The following is a 23,832-nucleotide window of genomic DNA, read 5'->3' on the forward strand; positions in this document are numbered from 1 at the left end:
ATGGGGAAACAACAATATATAACAGTCTTATATTCTCTCTTCAGATTTCATTATACATACACAATATTCCGTCTTTTCGGAGCGCTCCTGTTGATGTGTGACAATAATTGCTCTTGATAAAATGTATTGCAGAAATAGAGCAACAAGACACTGACGGTCCTCTCCTTGCCTGTCTGCCTCTAGGCCGCGCTCCCCTGCGTGTTAGTGATCAGTGTGCCGGCATGAACAGTCCCTTTAACCACGAATGATGCAATAGCTGTACCCTCCTCCAAATGATGTCCAGTGCTATTTCCAACCTGAAACCATCTGATGTGAATGCATAATCCAGCCATGTGGCCTCTTCAGCTGTAAATGCTTGTCCTTGTCACCAGACTTAGTGGTAACTTGAACAATTCCTGAGTCTGTTCTAGGCTCATTTACTCTTGTGCCGGTGCCAGGGCATGCCTCAGCCTACAGACCTGCATCTGGCTCAGAGGAGCTGTGTAGTATTGCCAGATTTCCCCATTTTATTACATCAGAATAATCGATAACAAGATAATGTGTGTTTTCCTGCTTTATTTATGGTCTTCACATATAACCATTTTTTTCTTCACCACATGGGATCTTTCTGCTCTGAGCCTGATCACTATCCCTATTGCCTTTAGAAATGCTTGTTGAGCATGCTGTTCTTGTAAGGCCTCGTTCAGACATTCGTGTTGCACGTACGCGTTGTTGGATTCTTTCACAGATACGCCACTTGTATCCTTTATATTCTATGGTGCGAATCACATTTTTTTTTTTTTTACCCTGATGATAGATATGGATAGATATGGATAAAAAAGGGCCAATAAGTTTTTTTTTATGTACGTGTTTAAACATGGATGAGTATATGAAGAGTGAGGCTACATTCCCACGATCAGTGTGTCCTGGGTTTTTGACGCTGGAGAATTTCTACACCTTAGGTTCTTTAAATGCCATCCACGTTGTTGGAACTATAAGACGCCGCTTTTTTGAAAAATAAGCTGCATCAAAAACACGATAAACATCATAAGGGGCTCGGAATCTTACAGACTTTACCTAAAAATTCAGAGGACTTTATTAAAACGTTGTCCACTCGTTCTTTCCTCCCAGTTGAGCGCCATTCCTGAGGTCTCCTCTGCGTTTCCTTATGGCAGTCAACGTGCTAGAACAATCAGTGGTCACTGATCGGCTGCCGTCTGTATTCCATCAAAATACTGAAAGGCTGCAGCAGATCTGCAGATCCCCTGTGACGTAGCAGAGTCCTGTGACCTATAAGACAGTGGAAGGTCAGTGCTGGGTCGGTATGCAGCAAGTATGCACCTTTATTTTCTGCCACTGACTGCAGCCATTAAGGCAACCCTCACCTTACAAAATGATTGTCTTTGAAATGTGAATGGTATTCCTTAGGCTATGTTCGCACACTGCATCTTTTTCCTGAGTGCAACATTTTCCTGTGGTCACAGAAAAAGCAGCTTGTGGCCCAAAAAAGACTTTTTCCACGTTTTTGCTGCATTTTTGTTAGTTTTTTTTAAAAGCAGAAACAATTATAAGAAAGTTTATAGCTAGAATAGGTAATAAAAATAGATATAACGAATAGAACATATATAATAGAAAGAAATAACAGAACAGCCCAATAGAGCGACAGCTAGCTTGGCCAGCTGTTTTTTTTTTTTTTTGTTTTTTTTTTTTTTTTTTTTTTTTTTTGCGGGTTCCAACCCCCAGTTGTCTGCTGTAACTTGGCTGCTTATGAAAAATAGAGGGGATCCCATGTGTTTTTTTTGTTTTTTTAATGAAAGAATAAAAAAATGTGGGGGGTTCCCCCATTTTTCTAAGACCATGCAAGGTACAGCAGACAACTGACAACTGGAGGCTGATATTATTAGGATGGAAGGGCCATGGTAATTGGCCATTTCCAGTCTAACAATAGCAGCCCACCGTCTGAATTCTGGCGCTGGACCTGGCTCTTCCTGTTTCCCTGGTGCAGTGGCAATTGTGGGAAATAAGGAGTTGATGGCAGCCTACAGCTGTCACTAAGCCCTAAATTAGTAATGGTAGGCATCTGGGACCCCACCAGATATGTACCCTATAAGCAGTGGCCACCACCCATAAGCTTTTATATACTCTAGAATACTGTATTTAAATGCTTAGGCCGCTTTGTATAACATAAATAAAAGACCTTTATTATACTCCTCTGCAGAGTGGTCCGGTCCGATGGACGCAGCTGTTCTCGGTCCGGTGCATCCTCTTTTCTTGTGATCGCCATCCTCCTTACCTGCTTTGTGTCGATAACGCGTCCTATGTCATCCACGCAGAGACCGCCATTGCACACGCGCATTTCTTTCTGCCCTGTTGCGGGCAGAGCAAAGTACTGTAATGCGCAGGCACTGGGAAAGGTCAAAGAGTGCCCACGCTTGTGCACTACAATACTTTGCTCTGCCCTCAGCAGGGCAGAGAAGTGTGCATGCACAGGAGCGCAATGAAGGACTGTGGATGATGTAGGACACATCATCCACACGAAGCAAGTAGGACAGTAATCGCAAGGATAGATGAGGCGCCAGACTGAGACGAGCAACGCCCATCGGACCCAACCGCACCGCAGGGGAGTATTATAAAAGCTGATTGTTTTTGTGCTCTACAGAGTGGCCTGGGCAATTACAGTATATACAGCATTCTACAATACTGTATAAAAGAGCTTACCTGTGGCCGTAGCTTATAAGGATCAAATCTGATGACTGGTTCCCTTTAATAGCTCACTAGACTTAAAATCTTTCCAGGTTTTTCCCTTTAAAACCTGAGAGCAGTACAATGCAGTGTCTTGAGACCGTGATTCCAGTGATGTCACTTACTGGCTTCTTGCTGTAGGTTTGATTAAATCAATTATCACTAGAGGACTAGTAGACCAGCTACCAGGTAGTCCTCCATATTCATATGCTCTGTATAACCCTGCTCCTACCACTTTTCGGCAGTTTTTTTTCTACACTAACACAGGTGAAAGCTTCTAATCAGTGGTGTGGGGACAGTTAGACAGGTCTCAGCATTCATAAAACTGGTAGATTTGCAAGAGATTTTATCAAAACTGCAGCAAGCAGCCTGGTAAGGGTACTTTCACACATCCGGATTTTTGCTCTGCGGCACAATACGGCGTTCTGCAGAAAAACCGCAACCGGCTTTTCTAACGCCGGTTGTGTTTTTTTTTTTGCATAGACTTACATTAGTGCCGTATTGTGCCGCAGGGGCTTGCGTTCGGTCCGGTTTTTGCCGCATGCGGCAGATTTAGCCGATGCTGCGGCCGGATCGAACATTCCCTGCAACGTTTTTTGCTCCGGCAAAAAATACCGCATCGCGCCGCATCCGGCCGCTGCGGCACATTTTTCAATGCATACCTATGGAGGCCGGATGCGGCGCGATGCGGAAAAAAACGCATCCGCTCACCGCATGCGGTTTTTTTCCACTGCGCATGCTCAGTAGCATGCCGCAACCGGAAAAAAACGGACGGGCCGCATGTAAAAACTTATGCAAAGGATGCGGTGTTTTCGCCGCATCCGTTGCATAGTTTTCACAGCCGGATTGAGCCGCAGTGCTCAAACCGGATGTGTGAAAGTAGCCTAAGCGATACATAGCTGGAATCAGTCTCTGCCCCGACATTGTTCTGCTCCTACATTATGCTGCTGTGTGACCGATTCCATTTAAAGGGAACCAACAGTCAGGTATGAAAGCCATTGTGTATTTCTGGTAAGGCCAATATCCTCTCTCTATATAAAAAAGAAATCCTTTGAAATCCAGCAGCTTTGCATTCCCATGGGGACTGATGGGCATCTCCAGACCATGCTAGACTTTGCTGTTTGTTCGTAGTCATAAGAGAAACTTTGGAATAGTAAAATCTGAAACGTTCACCAAACACTGCTGCAAATCACTGACGCCTGAATGAGGCCTAAGGTTGGGTTGACGCGTTGCTTGTTTGTGGATTTTGGGTACATTAAATCCTCCGCACTTTACATGACCAGCAAAGTTGATGGGTTATAATATAATGGCATATGACTTCCCTGCAGCAGAAAGTGACCTTTTTGATGCAATTCCCCCCCCCCCTATTTATTTCAGCGGCAACTCTGACCCTTCCGTTTACACTGCTTTACATTGTGTTTTTGGGTTGGTTACTCTGCAACAAGAAATAGACATAAAACGTATGAATATATGCAGATTATTTAGCTTGGAAATGTGTATAAATTTCACAATGAGTGCTGCTCAATCTGAAGTGACCTTTGGGTTTGTTCTGGCAGGGCTGTGGAGTCGGTAAGCCAAACCTTCGACTCCGACTCCTCAAATTCTCTTGCACCGACTCCGACTCCGACTCCTACATATATTGCTTATAGTTAGGTGAAAAATGTATTGTAGTACATGAATATGTGTATGTGAACATCAGACATTTAATAATTTTTATGATACAATAATCAAGATATTTGGATAGAACATAAAATATATTTATTGGAATACAACTTTAGAACACAAAAAACTGTAATAAATTGTAAATATGTAATACACTATGTAATATACAGTAGATTACATATATATCTTGTGTGTGTATATACACTGTGTGTGTGTGTATGTGTATATATATATATATATATATATATATATATATATATATATATATATATATATATATATATATATATATATATATATTACATATTTACAATTTATTAGTTTTTTGTGTTCTAAAGTTGTATTCCAATAAATATTTTATGTTCTATCCAAATATCTTGATTATTGTATCATAAAAACAATTAAATGTCTGATGTTCACATTGTACTACAATAAATGTTTCACTTAAATATAAGCATTATACTAAATGTTATTATTTAGTAAAATATTCAGCACATTCTGCATTGCACTCCTGTCCCCAATTTATTATATATTTTAGGAGTCGGAGTCGGTGCATTTTATACCGACTCCGACTCCACCAAAATGAGCTCCGACTCCGACTCCACAGCCCTGTGTTCTGGTGTCCGCTCCTCACCACCCCACCCCTTCCTCTGAATTGCAGTCACAGGTATATCAGCTGAGCAATGTCTGTGGTAATCTTGGTTCCGTATTGCTTCTGGTCTTCACACTGTCGTTTTACTACGCGGCAAACCCTGTGACTAAGCTCCTACACGTCATCAGGGAGTCCGTCTGTGTCCTCATCCTCTTCCTGACTACGTAACTCTTACTAATGAAGCCACATGTTCCTAAATAAGCAAGAAACCCTCCTTGGGTTGTTCTTCGGCACGGTTTGCACGTAGCTCACAATAGTGTCAAGTATCAGAGAGCTGACTGTCCTGGAAGCTGAGGAAACACTGAGCAAGCATGTTACCAATCTGACCCTTCTTTCCTGACATTTGTTTATTTTTGTTTCCTAAAAACTGAGTTTCATAGTTCAAAATATTCAGCTAATTGTATTGCTCTGTCTTTACTTAGTCCTTGCTGACACAGGTTTTGCCCTCTGGGAGTGAATTGTTTTGGTGCCTTTGTTTATTCCTCTGCAGATTTATTAACTATAGAATAGAGAGTGCGCTTTAGGTTAAGTTTTCACATTGCTTCTGACTTCACCTGCACCAAAATGCAGCTTTTTTTTGTCACATACTTTTTACTTTTTTTTTTTTCTTCTGAATGGTTTCCTGACCACAGCAAAGTGAGAATCCTGAAGTCTCGTGCGCACGCTGCTTATTTCTGACTTACAGATTTAAATCGATTCTTTCAGTGTTTTTGCTGCAGATTTCACCCATACTGATGAGTGAGCAAAAATCAGCACCAATAAAAGCATGTAAAATTTTTTAGCTTTTTTAACGCTGCTATTTTCCTCCCAAGACCTGCAGAAATGTCTGCACCAAATACTTAGTGTGCACACCAGGGCTGTGGAGTCAGTAAGCCAAACCTTCAACTCCAACTCCTCAATTTCCCTTGCACCGACTGCACCATATATTTGTTATATTTAAGTGAAAAATTTATTGTAGTGCAATGTGAACATCAGACATTTAATCATTGTTATGATACAACTTTAGAAGACAAAAAAAGTAATAAATTGTAAATATGTAATATGTAATGTGATAGAGATTACATATACTGTATATCTTGTGTGTATGTATGTGTGTGTATATATATATATATATATATATATATATATATATATATATATATATATATATATATATGTGTATATATATATGTATGTGTGTGTGTATATTGTATATTACATATTTACAGTTTATTAGTTTTTTGTGTTCTAAAGTTGTATTCCAATGAATATATGTTATGTTCTATCTAAATATCTTGATTATTGTATCATAAAAATGATTAAATGTCTGATGTTCACATTGTACTACAATACATTTTTCACTTAAATATAAGCAATATACTAAATGTTATTTAGTATGTTTTTGTTGAAAACTGTTTGCCGCTTACATAGTTTATAGTTTATAAACTATGCAAGTGGCAAAAACAGTTTGCAACACAAACATTCTAAATAACATTTGTGTAGTGAGTCTATGAATTTGTTCTAAGAAATAGAATTGCTTCCATCAGATCTTCCTTCGCAGATGACCTGAAATCTGACCTAATAATTTTAAGGCTAGAGGACAACCTCTCTACAGTAACTTGGGTTGGAGGCAAAGCCGTAACCACATGGGCAACATCTCTAACAATTTCCGGGTATAAAGGAATTGCCTCATGAACAGTCAGTTTTGGTGAATGGTTGTATTTTTCTATTTCTTTGAGAGCAAGTGAAACATTTTGCTGAAATCTGGTCAATCTGCTTGCTATAGGAGACAGTGTGAAATCTTTTTCCTTGTGGCAACGCTTTGCCTGTTCCATCTCATCCAAATACTTGTCAAAGTTAAACTCCTCATCTGATGAGGATGAAGATATGGCAGCAGTAGCACTGTCAGGACCCAAGTCCTCTTGCGCCTAGCAGTCCTGTAGGCCACTCATCCTAACTGCTACCTCAGTCATAGCTTCTTTTCCTTTAGTAAGCTGTTGATCATCAAGCAGTATACGATGACTTAGGTCCACATAAACAGCTGCCAGAAGAATTTTTTTTTTCCAATAGCTGTGTCTCTCTCCGTTTCATTGAAGCAGAAATGCCATCTGCGTTTAAACCTTTTTGGGACAGGCAAAATAGCAAGTTCTTCCACTCCCTTATGAAAATGCCAGGAGTTAAATCCTCAGCTTGTAATTTTTTAGTCACGGTAAATGGGTGATTTAAGCAATTCCTTCAATTCAGCCACCTGTGTCCATTGACCTTCATTTAATGTTACCTGAGGGTTTGCCATATCTATAAGAAACGGTTTCAGTTCAAACAATCACTCAATCATTAAACAAGTGCAGCCCCACCAAGTGGCTTGATCAACAATTGCCCATTTCCCAGCACGTCTCTTCAAGATGGAATCAATTTTAGGGGTTCCGGCGGCAATAACCAATTTCCTCACTTTTCCAATCAGATTTCCAGCATATCCCTCTTGCAGACTATCTCTTATTGCCAGCTGCAGCGTGTGCACAACACAGCGCATGTGATGAATATGAAAGGGTTTTGAAGCAGCTTCAACAGCAGCTAATCCTAAAGTATCATGTTGCTGTTCTTCTGTTGTAATATCTGTTTGTTCCTCAGTTACATGAACACTATGGCCTTCCATCTCAAACATACTGAATCCTAAATTTTCTTCTAGCAGTTGTTCATTACTCTTATTCATCAGTTTAATTGTACTTATGTTTGAAGCATTGTCCGTTACAATAGCAAGAACCTGTTCTTTTTTGAGTTCGTAATCTTGCAGAACTTTTTCCACCAAGGCCTGGAGAAACTGGCTGGTGTGATGAGCTTTAGTATCTTTTACTGCCAGTGTCTTGGTAACAATTTCTTTCTTGTCACAAACATATTGAACATTGATGGCAAAATAATTCCGTGAAATGCAGTGACTTTGGGCATCCAGCAAAGGCAATGGGTTTCAAGATATGACATTCACACACATCATTTCGTGAGGATCCGTTTTTGGGCTCAAAAACAAATCCTCACAAAGAATGAGCATGTCAGCTTGTGTGGCGTTTTTCTAATCTGCTTTTGCTATTGAAAACATTATCTATGAGCTCAAAAACCTTTCAGGTGATGCGGTTTTTTAAAAAGCTTATCTGCTTTTGCAGCTGACAAACGTATCCTCAAAATACGCAGCAAAAATGCTGTGTGTGAATGTAGCCTTAGATCAGGAATAGAACAGCCATTTATTGGACATTTCATAACTTTCACAAAATCCTATGAAAAAACATTCAGCACATTCTGCATTGAAATACTGTACCCAATTAATGATATATTTTAGGAGTCGGTTCATTTTATACAGACTCAGACTCCACCAAATTGAGCTCCGACTCCACGACTCCGACTCCACAGCCCTGGTGCACACACCCTTAGGCTATGTGCCCACGGGAGCTTGCACCTGCTGATATATCCGCAGGTATGTCCGCAGGTGTCCCTCAGCAGTTCCCCGGAATCCTGCAGCTATACATAGCTGCAGGATTCCAGCGAAATAGCTGCTGGAAAACTGCAGACATTCATGCGACTTGCCTCCGGAAGTTCCGGCCTCTATCTCCATAGTAGAGAGGTGGAACTTCCGCATGAATAATGGACATGCAGTTATGTGCAGCTGCGGGACATCCACAGCATATTCTGCAGCCGCACATGCCGCAGCATGGACACAGAACTCCACAAGACCCATAGGATAACATGGGGAGTGTCTGTACTTGCTGAAACCTGCGGATTTATCTAGAAAATCCAGATAAATCCGCAGGTTTTCCTCAGCAAAATTTGCAGGTGCGAGCACCCATGGGCACATAGCCTCATAGTTCCAGAAAAGTGAATTGGACGTACAGAAATGTCATGCCCACTTTTTTTTTTTTTTTATATATATAAAACTTGACATGCCATAAAGATGTCAAATGTAGTGCTAAAACCACAATGGTAACCTAACTTAGTGGGTGCAAGAAGTCTACAACATCAAAAACGTACCCAATGCTCATCATGGACACGTAGCCTTACTGTGTAGACACTTGTTGGTGACAATTTTATTTCCAAATGGGAAAATTTAAATGTTAAAACATTTGCTGTTGGCAAAATGAGTTGTAACCATTTCAGTTTAACTGCTGTCTACAGGATAAAAACCTGATTGGGCTCACTTCTGACATTACTGGTGGCGACCTACATAAAGAGCAAAGGTGTTCAGCCCCCAGGTGGCCCAAGAAAGATTCCCTGACGTAGTGTCTTCTGACACTTAAATTTTGTGACATTTGTGCAAGTGTACACAACATTCGGTACTGAATGCTGCTGTGCACAGGAGTGGGTTACATCCGACAATGGCCATTGCCCTTGTTGGGGTGCTGTTTGTGGGTGGAGTTGGTGCACTCTGTCCTCCCATCATCACAGCAGTATAATATTTTATACCGCAGTCTGCACCTCCCTGTCGGGCGAGCTGGCGCACGGCTGCCTGCGCCTCCCTGTCGGGCGTGCACACGGCTGACTACACCTCCCGGGCGGGTGGGTGTATGGCACTCATTTGTTATTAGCACATCTAAACAGGAGAACAAATGAGCAAAAATCTAGTTTGTTGGCTACAATGATTTTAAATCGGAACAATACAATCTGTCGTACAATTTTTCTTTTATATGAATAGGTCCATAAGCTTTTTTTTTTTTTTTTTTTTTTTTATATTTGTTTTTTAATAGCTGATGAATGGTCATTTAACAGCCGGGGTCAGAAAGTGTAAATGGGCCCTTAGCTTTGATGGGGAGTTCTTAGGGAACCACTTTTTGTAAAAATCGTAAAATAGAATTTGGCATTATACAATGTCACTGTATTTGCTGTTAATGGGAACCTCTCATGTACATGCAGTCAGATCGAAGGATATATAGGTTTATTAAAGAATCAGTACAGCGTATTTTATTCATTGATATCCCTAGTGTTTGTATGAGTCCAGTGGGCGGTTCTACAAGTGACTGACATCTGTCTCACATTCAGAGTCACAGGGAATACTTTCAGTCACGAGTCGGACCGTCCACTAGACTTATGTATACAAACACTAGAGATTTCATTGAATAACATGCAAGTTTTGCTGAAACTTTTCCCACTAAAATGTAAATAAATCCGACCAACTTCTGGCTCTATATCTTGCCTGTAGAACATGTAAAATTTCCATGACCGGTTTCCTTTCAAAGCTCATGACGCAGCCCTACAGTATTACTAACAGCTAGCTTGGTGTTTCCTAATAGCCAATTCCCTGTAACACTTAAGCTATTTCACTTACAAATGGCCATAAAATCACTGCTGCGGTTTATCTGAAAAATGAAAGGGGTCATCCTACCACTGGACAGCCTCTTTATTCAGTATCCCTAATGTGCCAATGAAAAATAAATCTTTCCTGGACTGACTGAGATGAGTGATCAAAAACAGTAGAGTTCGGTGTTTATACCAAAAACTGATTTTACAAAAAAAATCAGCGTTTGGATGCTTTACGTATGAACACCACTCATGCGAGCATCGCTGTGCTCGGCTATGTGCTCCTACCCAGTGCGAGCCGCTGGCAGTGTGTGAACTGGGGGTAAAATTAGCGTTATTGGATGTACAAAAATATAAAATGTAAAATCCTGTCCTCCCTTTCCCAGAAATGCTCTGTTTATTGCTGGCTGCGTGTCGGCAGAGAGCTGAACTGCCCAGTCGATGAGTTCCATTGTGTTTCAGGTCAAGTCCCGGTCCCAAGCAGAACTTTATCTAAAATCCGGCTGAACCCGCAGAACCAAACTTCCGCGGGTCTGCACATCTCTACTGATGTGTCCCTGGTGGTTTTGTAATATTGCTTATGTGAACGCTGCAGACTTCCATCTACTGTCAGATGGAGGTCAGCAGTCAAGTAATTGGGTTGTGTTGCCCCTACCCATAGGCACATTAGTGAAAAAGGAGTTTCCAGTAGTGGACAGCCAATTTTAAGCTTCTTCAGCTTCCCAGGCACTACCTGGCTGCTCCTTGTGGCCTCACCCTCTAGTGAATTAATGCTTACAGAATTTTCAGTGCATTGTTTCTTAAAGAAATCCATCAAAATAAATTGCAAACGTTCTCCCTGCTCAGGAAGAAAATTTGGCAAACCCTACATTTTACATTTAGTTCCATCCAGGGTTGATAACGAGCTGATAAGACGATATCCAGAGGATAACATTCTTTCTCTTCACAATTCCTATAGCTGTAGATCTTTTCATTGGACATCTGCCTATGTTTGTAGATGGGGTGCAGCTAACCAGATTTTAGAAATTACTGACTTCAGACCAACCAGGCAAAGGTTACAAAGTATCAGATTTGCAATATTAGGCGTATATACTTCTGCTTTTCTTGGATAACATGCTGCATAGTTTAGAAGCCTGTGGATTTTGTATGGAGGTAACGTAGGTTATGAAAATTCCTATCAGTCCAAAGTAGTTGCAGATTTCCATATTCCCCAGCCCCGGTTTTAAATGACTTCACCAGTCTTCTCACAATTGTTACACAAATCCATCCTTGAAACCCACCCAAGGTTGTGACCATTTTTGCATGGTTATTGCTGGACATCTCCCAGGAGCCAGGTAGCTAATGTATGAGAACCACAAAACAAAGGAGAGTGAACTCTCAATTCTAGCTCACCAGTCCGGTCAGAAGGTGGACGGAAAAAAATCTTGGCCATGACAGTCCATGTGAATAAGGAAGCCTATTCTGAAACACGTCCCTCATCCTTTTGTTTTTTTTTTAACCTTTTTAACATGTATTAATAAAGAAGAACAAGTTTTATATTTTGGATGCCGTGCTGGACTTTTTCGTTTTAGCTAATGTATCAGAGTCCCTCCTTTGCCCTTCCTGAAACTCTACCCTTATAGTTAATATGACCTTGTCCTTGTTAACATTAGACAGGATGTGTCCAGACTTGGTGTTCACAGTGTAAACCTTGGTCATGAGTGCTGGAGATCTTGGCAGTTGCATCTACGCTTCTTGGCTCAATCATACAATAGTTTGTAACACTAAACAATGTGTCTCCTTCAATGCAGAACACTTTGTAATGGTTGTACCAGATGGAGGAATAAGCAGGCAGCAGTTTTTTAAAGGGGATGTCCTTTCTGAGGAGCAAAGTCTGCAGGAATTCTGATCTTGACAGTGTGCGATGTGCATACAGTCATGATTCCCCTTACTTCCCTGTGCAAATGGGTGATTACGAGTGTATTCTATTGTCATTCTTTCGGTCACGTGCCATTGAGACTCAGCCACCGACTTTGCTTTCATAGAGACTGTAATAATAATAATAATAATCTTTATTTCTATAGCGCCAATATATTCCGCAGCGCTTTACAATTCAGGAGGATCACATACAAACAAGTGACAGCTATAGAAAATACAATATTTAAAGGGAAAAAAGACCACCCTGCTCGTGAGAGCTTACAAAACTGTAGAGTTTGTAACTTAGTCCACAGAAGAAATATATACAATGAAAGCGTATTGCCAACACTCCCATAGAATACCTTTTATTCTTGTGTTGTGTTATGTTGTATTTATACTTATTTTTATCCAATACTATATAATTTTTTTTTTCTTTCAGGAAAAAAAACTTAAAACAGCAAGATGCCACCTGCAGTTGGAGGACCTATGGGTTACACCCCACCAGAGGGCGGCTGGGGCTGGGCTGTAGTTGTTGGAGCCTTTGTGTCCATCGGTTTCTCCTATGCCTTCCCAAAATCTATTACAGTTTTTTTTAAAGACATAGAAGTAATATTTGGAGCAACGAGTAGTCAGGTCTCATGGATTTCTTCAATTATGCTGGCTGTGATGTATGCTGGAGGTAAGGCTATATTAATATAAAAAAAAGGAGGGGGAGATTCTCGTGCTAAACATTTGGTTATATCTGATTTTCATATGTATGTATATATATTTTTATATTTTATTTTTTTTCTTGAAAGTGTAGTATATTTAGCATTCTTTATTGCTCATTCACTACTGCAAAAATTAAGACACAACCCAGAGCCTACGGTCTCTGCACACGTGACCGATCACATGGTGATGATATCCTCAGCTAATTTTGCAGGGTAGCCATAGTGTGGAATCATCGCGCTGCCGACAACGATGGCAGCCTATGCGCACTAAGCAATCTAGTGTAGATCATTTAGTGTGCATCATTTGCTCTGGTTTAGGGTACTTTCACACTTGCGTTCAGCGGAGTCCGTCACTATGGAGAATAGCGCAGTCCGTTAACGCACTGCGCTATTCTCCTTAGACTTGTATGGACAACGCAGCGTCGTTATTTTGACGCTGCGTCGGGCGGGACGAACGCAGCTTGTAACTTTTTTTGAGCAGCGCAATCCGTTGGATTTCACTGCGCATGCTCTCTTTGGCTCCCTGCACCCGTAACCAAGGTAAATATCGGGAAACCAAGCAAAGTGCTTTGCCGATATTTACCCTCGCTACGTGTGCAGGGAGCCCGACACTTCCCCGCTTGGCTCCGCCCCCTCCCGCACTCCACTCCGCATGTATGTGTATACACACACACACTCACACTCACCTGTAGTCAGCGCCATGGCCCGCTCGGCTCCACCCACTCCTCACTCCGCCCCCCGCACACATTCTCGGCGGCTGAACGATCAGCTGAGCGTTCACAATAGTCTGCTGCCGGTAAAACTGTAAAGAAGAAAAAATAAAAAAAAAAAAAAAAAAAAAGCTTTCCGTTGTTTTGTACGATCCGTAGGATCCGTTGTGCCACTATATGCAACCATCCGTTGCATCCGTCACACAACGCAATTCTACGGAAGCCGTCCAACGCAAATGTGAAGGTAGCCTTACTTGTGTAAACAGGCATTAAAATGTGATCCGGGATCACATCAGGCCCCCGGTTGGTTTGTATAATCTGACCCCAAATTACGTGTACGAAGATTGCAGGGACTGACAGCGCACGCAAGCTTTACTTATGGGGTGCTCACAGCTCTTCGCATGAGGTCACCACGCATGCTCAGCCAGACCTGCAGGAGGGCAAGTGATACACGAACAGCCTACGGAGTAATGAATAATGGAAGTGCGCATGCTCAATATGATCATTGGAACTACAGGATGGTTCCAATAGAAACAGGAAGGCAAATATAGTCCGAGGAGAGAAAGCCAAAAGGATGATCACACCAGAACCCTTCCTATAAAAAAGGCCTTGCATTGGCTCACATGTATAAATATGCCTGAAGAAAATCACCCAAAAACTGATCCTCATCTGTTTAATGTAAAAGTGACCTAAATGATCTTCACATTGGTGTTATATTGATAACTAACAAATAGCGTCTTCAGTCTGTGTATAAATTGATGGTGAAACTGAAAAAGTAAGATTTAGAAAACTGGAAACTTGTTTAGGAATAATATGAAATTATATTCTAGTAGGATGAATTTAGAAATGGTCTGTTTCCTTAATATCATCCTGTAATGTCAGAAAGCCGCTCAGACTCCTCCTGCAGGGGTTTGTGAGTGCGGAGGACTTACAGAATGATCTTTGTATCCAGCAGCCCCTCCCAAGCCATGGCCTGATCGCTCTGCAGGTTCATTCACTGTTTGCTGTCAGGCTCTGGATTTGTTGCTGTTTTTCCCTGAGGTTCAGACAGTAGCTTATGTATAATTCATGTGCTTCTTTCAGTGGGAAATGCATATTAACACACTTTACATCAAGAACCATTTCTGTATGGCTTGCACCACTAAGATTTCAAAGCAAGATAATATGAATATTTCTACAGACGCTTAATTAAAATTTTGCCTTTTTATCACTTATCTTGTACCATGGTGTCCATAAAAAAGGGACCCCTTTAGTAAATTTGCCACGGTGTGTTTTAGAGTACATCCCTATGGAGTTTTCAGACATGGACCAAATTGTTGGTACCATTCTGTTTGAAATAAGGAAACCCCACAATGGTCACTGACCTATCTCCAAACTGACAAAACATAATTTTTAATTTAACTCCACTAAATATTAAGTCATTTAAATTTTTTAAATGTGGTTCAGGAGAAAAAGGAAAGCACAAACTAAAGAAAATTGCCTGAACAAAAATGATTGAACTTCTCACAAAAGATGAAAACTAATTTGACCATAAGAACATGATAAACTACAGTGTGTTCTGTAATACGCATCACAAGTATCTTCAAACTTGTAATCAGTTAGTCTGCCTATTTAGAAGGTGAAAAATAGTTGCTGTACTATTTGGTATGATTTCATGTACCACACTGAACATCTACCTACGAAACGTAAGAGAGTTGTCTCAGGAGATTAGAAAGAATATTATTTGTAAACATGTTAAATTCGATAAGATCCTTTCCAAACAGCTTGACGTTACTGAAACTACAGTTACACATATTATTCAGGAGTTTAAAGGTTTACTGGACTGTAGCCAACCTGGATGTGACCGTAGGGGTAAGTGACCACGAACAGGTGTAGCAGGGTTTTGGATGCAGCATTCCCATGCCCACTGTGCTTCTTTCTTCCGTAGCATAAACTGACCTGCGGCATAACTTTCTGAGCCCCAGCTTCTCAATTTATGCCTGCAGAGATGCGAGTGTTTTTAGTAAGAGAACAACGCGAAAATCCGCTACTCCAAGAACAATGATCATGGGCATGGTCGCTGCGTTCTCCTTTGGAAAACTCTTGTGTCTCTACAAGACACAACTTTGATGAGACAGAGAATATGTTTGGTAGCTAAAAAGCCCATATGAACTTCCATAGAGATTATAGGTAAACTTCAGCTTCAAAGTACATGAGTCAGATCACCTCTGTTGCTGTCTTGGCCAAACTGGACATCATGGGAGAGGGCTGAGGAGGAAACCACTGTTGAAAGCAAATCATAAAGTGTGACTGGAATTTACCAAAATGCATATTGACATGAAACCAAGCTTTTGGGAGTATGTCCTTTGTACACATGAGAGGAAGCTGATGCTGTTTGGCAAATCACCCAAGATCTTTGTTCACAGATGCAAAATTGAAACATACACAGAAAAGAACACTGTACCTACTGTGAAACATAGAGGAGGCTCTGTTATGTTTTGGGACTGCAGCGACATTTGCTGCCCACAATCAAAGCTTGGTTTGAATCTCCGGTCATGGTGCCTCAAACAGAATAATGACCCAAAATATAGTGCTAAAAACATCCAAAGTTGGTTAACGGCAAAGCAATGGACTATTTTGAAGTGGCTTCTATGAGCCCTGATTTAAATCCTATTAAGCATCTGTGGATGGAGCTGCAAAGTCTGTAGAAGAAGCCTTCACACCAGAGACAGCTGAGAAGTTTGCTCACAAGGAGTGGGACAAAATACCTGTGGACAAGTGCAGAAGTCTGTGAGATTACAGAAATTGTTTGTTTTGTAGTGATTGCCTCAAAAGGTTCGTGAACAAAATATTGAGTTAAGAGAACAATCATTTTTTTTTTTGTCCAAGCAATTTTCACGAATTGTGTTTTAATTTAAATCTGAAAATTACTTATCAATTCAAGTCTTATGTCAGTGACGGTTGTGGAATTTTCTTTAGCAGAAGAGTTCCTTTATTTTATCAATGTCTACAGGTAGCACGAACCGTACTAAATGGCTTATGTCGTGTTTTTTGTAAAATAGTTCCTTTTGCTAACGAGGCTTCTATAAAGTTTAATCCTGACAGAGTAACACAGATGGGAATGATTGATAGGTAACTGTCATTCTGTGATGAGCGATATTACAACATTTCTTAATTTCACGTGTCCTATTGAAGTATAAAAAAAGACCGTTACGCCTTAAGCATTGACCTGATCATCCTTCCTCAGTTGCACAACTTGTATGTTTTCAGCTCGGGTTTATTCATTGACCAGGACAGGTCAAATGACCATTTGGCACTTCTCCTTACCGTCCTTGCTTCCCCTAAAATACCTCTTGTGCAGTCTTATCCTTCCATAAATATTTCAGAGAACCGTGTTACTTATGTCCCAGCCTGTAATCTATGCAGTTTTTAAATATATTTTCCCTTTAGCTAAAAGTACAGTATTGTTCCCATTGGTTTACCTACATCGCTTCCCCTGTCATTTCCCTCCCTGCTGCTCAATAAGCGCACACAGTGCAACTCCTGTCAGATGGAAAGTCATTGACTACAAATAGACATTGAATGTGGTTTATATTTAATTGTGCTGAGCTAGTGTGAACAGATCAGATTGTTTCTTTACACTATGGCTTTAGCAGACACATTGACACACGCTGAAGCATTTCAGAGTAAAACATAGAGGTTTGCAAGGCTGGAGACAGGCTCTGATTTATGGTGCCCATTGTTACAGCAGCAGGATCTGGTTCACACTTTCCCTTTTTTAAAGACATTTTCTATGCTGTTAGTAGTTAGAAGTATTCCATCTTCCAGATGTCTCTTTGACCTTCCCATTGTCTGCTATTGTAAGTATGGAGAGTGTTCCTAGCTGAAAACACCAGAAGAATGTGCAGTATGTTATTTTAAACTTTTGGCATCTTTGCAAAACTTTCAAGATCCTGAATATATGAATGGCAAATTGTTTTCCCATTCAATTAAGAAGTCAATTATTTTGAACATTTAGATCTTTATTACTCCTCTGTGCCGCTTGCTTTCCCCCCCCTTTCTGCCCCTCACTCCCCTTCCTTTGCCCCTCGCTCCTTCCCCCCCCCTCCTCCTCTGCCCCTCGCTCGCTCCCCTCCCCCCCTCGCTCCCTCCCCCCCTCGCTCCCTCCCCCCCTCGCTCCCTCCCCCCCCTCGCTCCCTCCCCCCCTCCTCCCCCCTCCTCCTCCCCCCCCTCCTCCTCTGCCCCTCGCTCCCCCCCTCCCCCCCTCCTCCTCTGCCCCTCGCTCCCCCTTCCCCCCTCCTCCTCTACCCCTCGCTCCCTCCCCCCCTCCTCCTCTGCCCCTCGCTCCCTCCCTCCCCCCCTCCTCCTCGCTCCCTCCCTCCCCCCCTCCTCCTCTGCCCCTCGCTCCCTCCCTCCCCCCCTCCTCCTCTGTCCCTCGCTCCCTCCCTCCCCCCCTCCTCCTCTGCCCCTCGCTCCCCCCCTCCTCCTCTGCCCCTCGCTCCCCCCCCTCCTCCTCTGCCCCTCGCTCCCCCCCCTCCCCCCTCCTCCTCTGCCCCTCGCTCCCCCCCCTCCTCCTCTGCCCCTCGCTCCCCTCCTCTGCCCCTTGCTCCCTCCTCCTCCTCCTCGCTCTCCTCCTCCTTCTCCCCCCCTCCTCCTCCTCCTCCTCTGCCCCTCGCTCCCTCCCTCCCCCTCCTCCTCTGCCCCTCCCTCCCTCCCCCCCTCCTCCTCTGCCCCTCGCTCCCTCCCTCCCTCCTCCTCTGCCCCTCGCTCCCTCCCTCCCTCCTCCTCCTCCTCCTCGCTCTCCCCCTTCCTCCTCCTCGCTCCCCCCTTCCTCCTCCTCGCTCCCCCCCTTCCTCCTCCTCGCTCCCCCCCTTCCTCCTCCTCGCTCCCCCCCTTCCTCCTCCTCGCTCCCCCCCTTCCTCCTCCTCGCTCCCCCCCTTCCTCCTCCTCGCTCCCCCCCTTCCTCCTCCTCGCTCCCCCCCTTCCTCCTCCTCGCTCCCCCCCTTCCTCCTCCTCGCTTCCCCCCCCTTCCTCCTCCTCCTCCTCCTCCTCCGACGACCCTCGCTCCCCCCTTCCTCCTCTGCCCCTCGCTTCCACCCCTCTCCTCCCCTAAGACAGTGTGAACATATCCTTACAATTATTCTAGATATATTTTTAAAACGCTAACCCTCCTGAAAAATGTACTATCCCAAATGGACTTCCACATGGGACATTTACTCTGTGCATTTTCCGCAGCTAATCTGCTGAGTTGCACAGGTTTTCCTACAGTTTTCAGTTGCATGAATGGAAATGGCTTACAGCAGATAACCTTGACATTGCAAAGGTTATAATTTGATAGTGGATATGCACAGCAGAAATTGGCAGGCCAAGATGTCACATTCGCAGCACTGCTCAATTCGCTACAGGTTTTCTCTGCAGCATGTGGAAGAGATTTCATTACGTATTGGAAATAAGGGCACACCAGAGTAATGGTGCCACAGACAGCAGCTCAGCTGGTTTATTGTACACCATAGAACTGTTTGGTTCCATAGAAACTCGTGACCTGTGATTTATTTTGTCATGCTGTTCAGTAAAAGGATAATAATGTTTCAAAAGAAAATCTCCTAAAGTGTGTGTATAATTTATATTTTGTCCTGTTGGACTTCCAATGGCTGAACCTTTTTGTTCTGTGGAGAATAAGCTGCAGCCAAAGGGTTCTGACAGTGGCTGTAATAGAGAACGCCCTAGTGTCCAGCCGAGGATTCATGTGAATGGGGGCTTTAGCAGTCGGACAAAGAATCATGAAGAGGCAATAGATTGTGGTAAATAAGTTATAGTTCCGGTATTTTTAGGACTATAAGATACACCGGACCATAAGACGCACCCTGGTTTTAGAGGAGGAAAATAGGAAAATAAAATTTTAAGCAAAAAATGTGGTCATGACACACTATTATGGGCCGAGGATCTGCTCTAACACGGTTATGGGGGTAATGTCCCCAAATTCTCTACTAAGGTACCCCATCCTGGTAATGATCCGCATGCCTTGTATATGATCCATCCTGCTATATACCCCCATCCTGCTTATAATATACCCCCATCCTGCTATATACATACCCCCATCCTGCTCATAATATACCCCCATCCTGGTATATACCCCCCATCCTGCTATATGGCCTGTATCCTATGGCACAGAAAAAAATAAACGTTTATACTCGCTTTTCCTCACTCCCTGCAGCATCGATCATCTTCCTCTGTGTCAGCAGTAGTGCCGCTGATCTGTGTGGAGCCATTCCCCTGAAGCCTCGCGATGTCCTCCTGTCTGCCGGCTCGTTGATGTGTGTGGAGACTAGCGGTGCGCACAGGGATGACGTCATCGCTGTGCTCACCGCTCTCTACACAGAGCAGCTGGCACATAGACAGGAGGACATCGCGGTGCTGCAGGGGAAGGGTGAGTATACTGTACTTATTCACTGCCCCCCCGCGCTGATGATGATACGCGGGGGGCAGTGAATATAGCCGCACATGATCACTCCAGGCTGTAGTTGCCAGGGGTGATCAAGCGGGCGGGCTATTTACTATGCGTGCACCCCCCGCCCACCTGTCAGCGCCGGCTTCAGCGCTGAGAGATGATGGGCGGAAGGATGGGCACGCATGTGAAATGAGCGGGTCCACGCGGTCACGGCAAGGCGCTGTCACAGCCTGCTCGTGCTGCGATGACCCACTCCACCGCAGTACCCTCATTCTGAGCAGGCCTAGATTCAGATTATAAGACGCACCCCCCACTTTCCCCTAACATTTGGGGGGAAAAAGTGCGTCTTATAGTCCGAAAAATATGGTAATGATTATACCAACTCACCCCCTCACTTTCCTGAACTACCTCTTGCACAATTCTCAGCGCAAGTGTAGAAAATTCTCAGAAGGCATCTTCACAGCGGTAGTGTCCACTTGTTCATGTGGCTACTTTATAACCTATATCTCAAATGTTGCTGTTATCTGGTTTTAATTGATAAAAATATAGCTGATACAGTCCCTTTAATGACAGTATATGAACTAAAGTGCTACACCACAGGTCCTGCTAGGTCGATTGTATCATACTTACGCTAATTCTAACGGGGAGGGCATTACTATGGATAACCCCAGCCAGGGCTGTATTTTGCCTTCATGCTGCCCTAGGCACTTTAAGCAGTCGCGCCCCTTAGTGACAACGTAAAACTGAGTTTTCCGCACACTGCATCTGTTTAAGGCAGATCTACTCTGTAAAACACTTTAAAAAGTATCAATGAGAAACGAAGGGCACTAACCCCCCCAATGGGGATCACCACAGGCACATCAAAACATAGCATGAGTATAAAATATTCCCACCACAACCGTCCCCACTTATATACTATGACTGTGACACTGCCCCTAATAAACTAAAACACCACACTGTCCTCCCTTATAAACTACTGTATACCCATCACACCTTCCTCGATTATGAAATATAATCTGCACACTGTGAGGAGGGAGCAGCATGATGTGAGGACAATGTCCCATGCATGCTGCCCCCTCCTCACAATGTGCCATGCATACTGCCCCTCCTCAGTGTCCCATGCATACTGCCCCCTCCTCAGTGTCCCATGCATGCTGCCCCCTCCTCAGTGTCCCATGCATACTGCCCCCTCCTCACAGTGTCAACATGCATACTGCCCCCTCCTCACAGTGTCCCATGCATGCTGCCCCCCTCCTCACAATGTCCCATGCATGCTGCCCCCCCGTCTCACAATGTCCCATGCATGCTGCCCCTCTCCATGAGCTCCTAATGCTGCCTTCCTCTTTTTCCGTAATGACACCTCCATGTTTCCCCACTCATGCTAAGACCACCACACAAACGCGTATGCTGAGACACCCCCCCCCACCCCCACAACACACACACACATTGCACTATCCCTCAACCCTTGTCCTCGGTCTCTAGCATTAACCCCTCTCTCCCCCAGCATCAGCCTCTCTCCCCCAGCATCAGCCTCTATCTTCCCTCAGCATCAGCCTCCCCCCAGTCCCAGCCTCTGCCTATCTCCAGCCCCCCCCCATTCTCAGCCTCTGCCTATCTCCAGCCTCCCCCCCCAGTCTCAGCCTCTGCCTCCCCCCCCAGTCTCAGAGCCTCTGCCTCCCTCCAGCCTCCCCCCCCCAGTCTCAGCCTCTGCCTTCCTCCAGCCTCCCCCCCCCAGTCTCAGCCTCTGCCTCCCTCCAGCCTCTGCCACCCCCCAGTCTCAGCCTCTGCCACCCCCCCAGTCTCAGCCTCTGCCACCCCCCAGTCTCATCCTCTGCCACCCCCCAGTCTCAGCCTCTGCCACCCCCCAGTCGCCCCCCAGTATCAGCCTCTGCCTCCCCCCCCCGCATGCGCAGATCTCCGGTCTGCATTAGAGACACCCCCACGCTCCTTATGATTCTTCAGCTCTGCGAGCACTTACCTGATCCAGTGCCCGCTGCCATCTTCCTGGCTCACGTGAGTATCCTCTTCTGACGCCAGCTTCCATTGCGTCGTCCTCGCGCGGCATCCTGCTGTGAAGTGTGCATGACGTAGCAGTGAACGCAGCACAGAGGAAGGAGCTGATTGGCGCGTGCCTGTGACCCCCAGAAGTGCAGGCGCCGGCAGTTCCGGGGTCAATCAGCTCCCTGTGCTCGGCGGCCGCAGTTTGTTTGTATTCGCATCTTAATTGACACGGACACAAATAAATGGGAGGTGTGCCTTTTCCCCCACCGAAATTTTTTTTTTTTTTGCTGCCTGAAGGTGCCGCCCCCCGCAACCTGCCGCCCCAGGCACTGGACCACGGGTGCCTAATGGTAAATGCGGCCCTGCCCCCCAGCTATTATCTGATACGCAGCTGCTGTCACTCAAGAAGCTGAAGATTTTATAAACTTTAGTTTCTTGGATTTCAAAACCTAAACATCTGAGCTGACCACTAAAGGTATGTAGAAAATAAAAAAATTAAGATGGTGTAAGATTACCCAAAATTTATGATAGAAATAGCAGGGCAATACTGACATGTACGTGCCAATAACTAAGAAAATATAACTTTTTATTAATAACAATAAAAAGCACACTGACAAACAAGTAAGCCTATAATGAAACAGGCAGCGTCCCAAAGAGAATTCACATAGGAAAAATAATCGGGGGACAAGAAACCCCAATTACAGTTATCAATCAATAAACTGTTATGCGGTCATAAACCTCCCAAAAGAATTCACGGGAAGAAATGGCTTAATTCAAAGCACACATAACAGAGAAAAACACGTTCATTAGTATAGCCCAAACAAAGTATCCCACCAAAGCCTATTATTCCCTGTATAAAGGCAGTCCCTAGGCTGGAACCATGTATGAGTGAGAACATGTCCCTATAAAAACTATAAGGCCAAATGAACAGCTATACAAACAGAATGTATCCTATGATTAATTAAAAACCCAAAAATGTCCATCTAGGATATAGGAGGGGGCGTGACAGTCGTATCTTTATTACAACCAAATCCCATAGAAACTCCTAACAGAGATGACAATAACAACCATAGGGATAATATGCACGATAGGCAGTAAGAGAACTCCAAAAGACATACAGATAGGGACTCTAGATTGTGAGCCCCAATGGGGACAGCGTTCCTGATGTATGTAAAGCGCTGCGGAATATGTTAGCGCTATATAAAAATAAAGATTTGAGTTTTTTTTTTTTTTTGAAAAGGTCACCATAAAGCGGGGGGGGGGGTTTCAAATATTACCACCACACCAACCCTCCTTAGTGGCAACCCTCTGGCCTCAGTCATCAAAGCTCCTGGTCTGCCCACGCGTTTCGTTGCACTCATCAGGGTGAGAAAGTGGCCAGTAGAGCAGTTAGATCTTACTCATGCATAATGCTGGGCAGATACAGGCAAACATCCGGCCTGTGCTAGGCTTTGAGTGGGATAGTTTGTTTAGGCTATACTCATGAACGTGGTTTTTCTCTGTTATGTGTGCTTTGAATTAAGCTATATCTCCCCCTGAATTATTTTGGGAGGTTTATGACCGCATAATAAGTTTGATTGATAACTGTAATTGGGGTTTCTTTTCCCCTGGTTATTTCTCCTATGTGAATGCTCTTTGGGACACTGCCTGTTTCATTACAGGCTTATTTATTTGTCAGTGTGCTTTTTATTGTTAAGTTATATTTTATGTATAGAAGCAGCCTGAGTTTTAGGTTATATATGAAAATCCTGGTGATTGGTTCCCTTTAAGGGTATGTTAACATAGTGTAAATGCAGC

General features: G+C 43.7%; 1 protein-coding gene across 1 annotated transcript in view; it reads left to right on the forward strand.

Moving 5' to 3' along the window:
* The window catches only part of SLC16A1 (solute carrier family 16 member 1), a 41,583-nt gene that overhangs the window by 9,319 nt on the left and 8,432 nt on the right, over positions 1–23,832 (forward strand). Inside the window, exon 2 of the mRNA XM_075335588.1 lies at positions 12,627–12,866. Within this exon, the coding sequence (XP_075191703.1) occupies positions 12,650–12,866 (217 nt within the window). The 5' untranslated portion in view covers positions 12,627–12,649. The remainder of the gene's footprint in view (positions 1–12,626; positions 12,867–23,832) is intronic.

This window comes from Anomaloglossus baeobatrachus, chromosome 2 (assembly GCF_048569485.1).
Source record: "Anomaloglossus baeobatrachus isolate aAnoBae1 chromosome 2, aAnoBae1.hap1, whole genome shotgun sequence".
NCBI lineage: Eukaryota > Metazoa > Chordata > Amphibia > Anura > Aromobatidae > Anomaloglossus > Anomaloglossus baeobatrachus.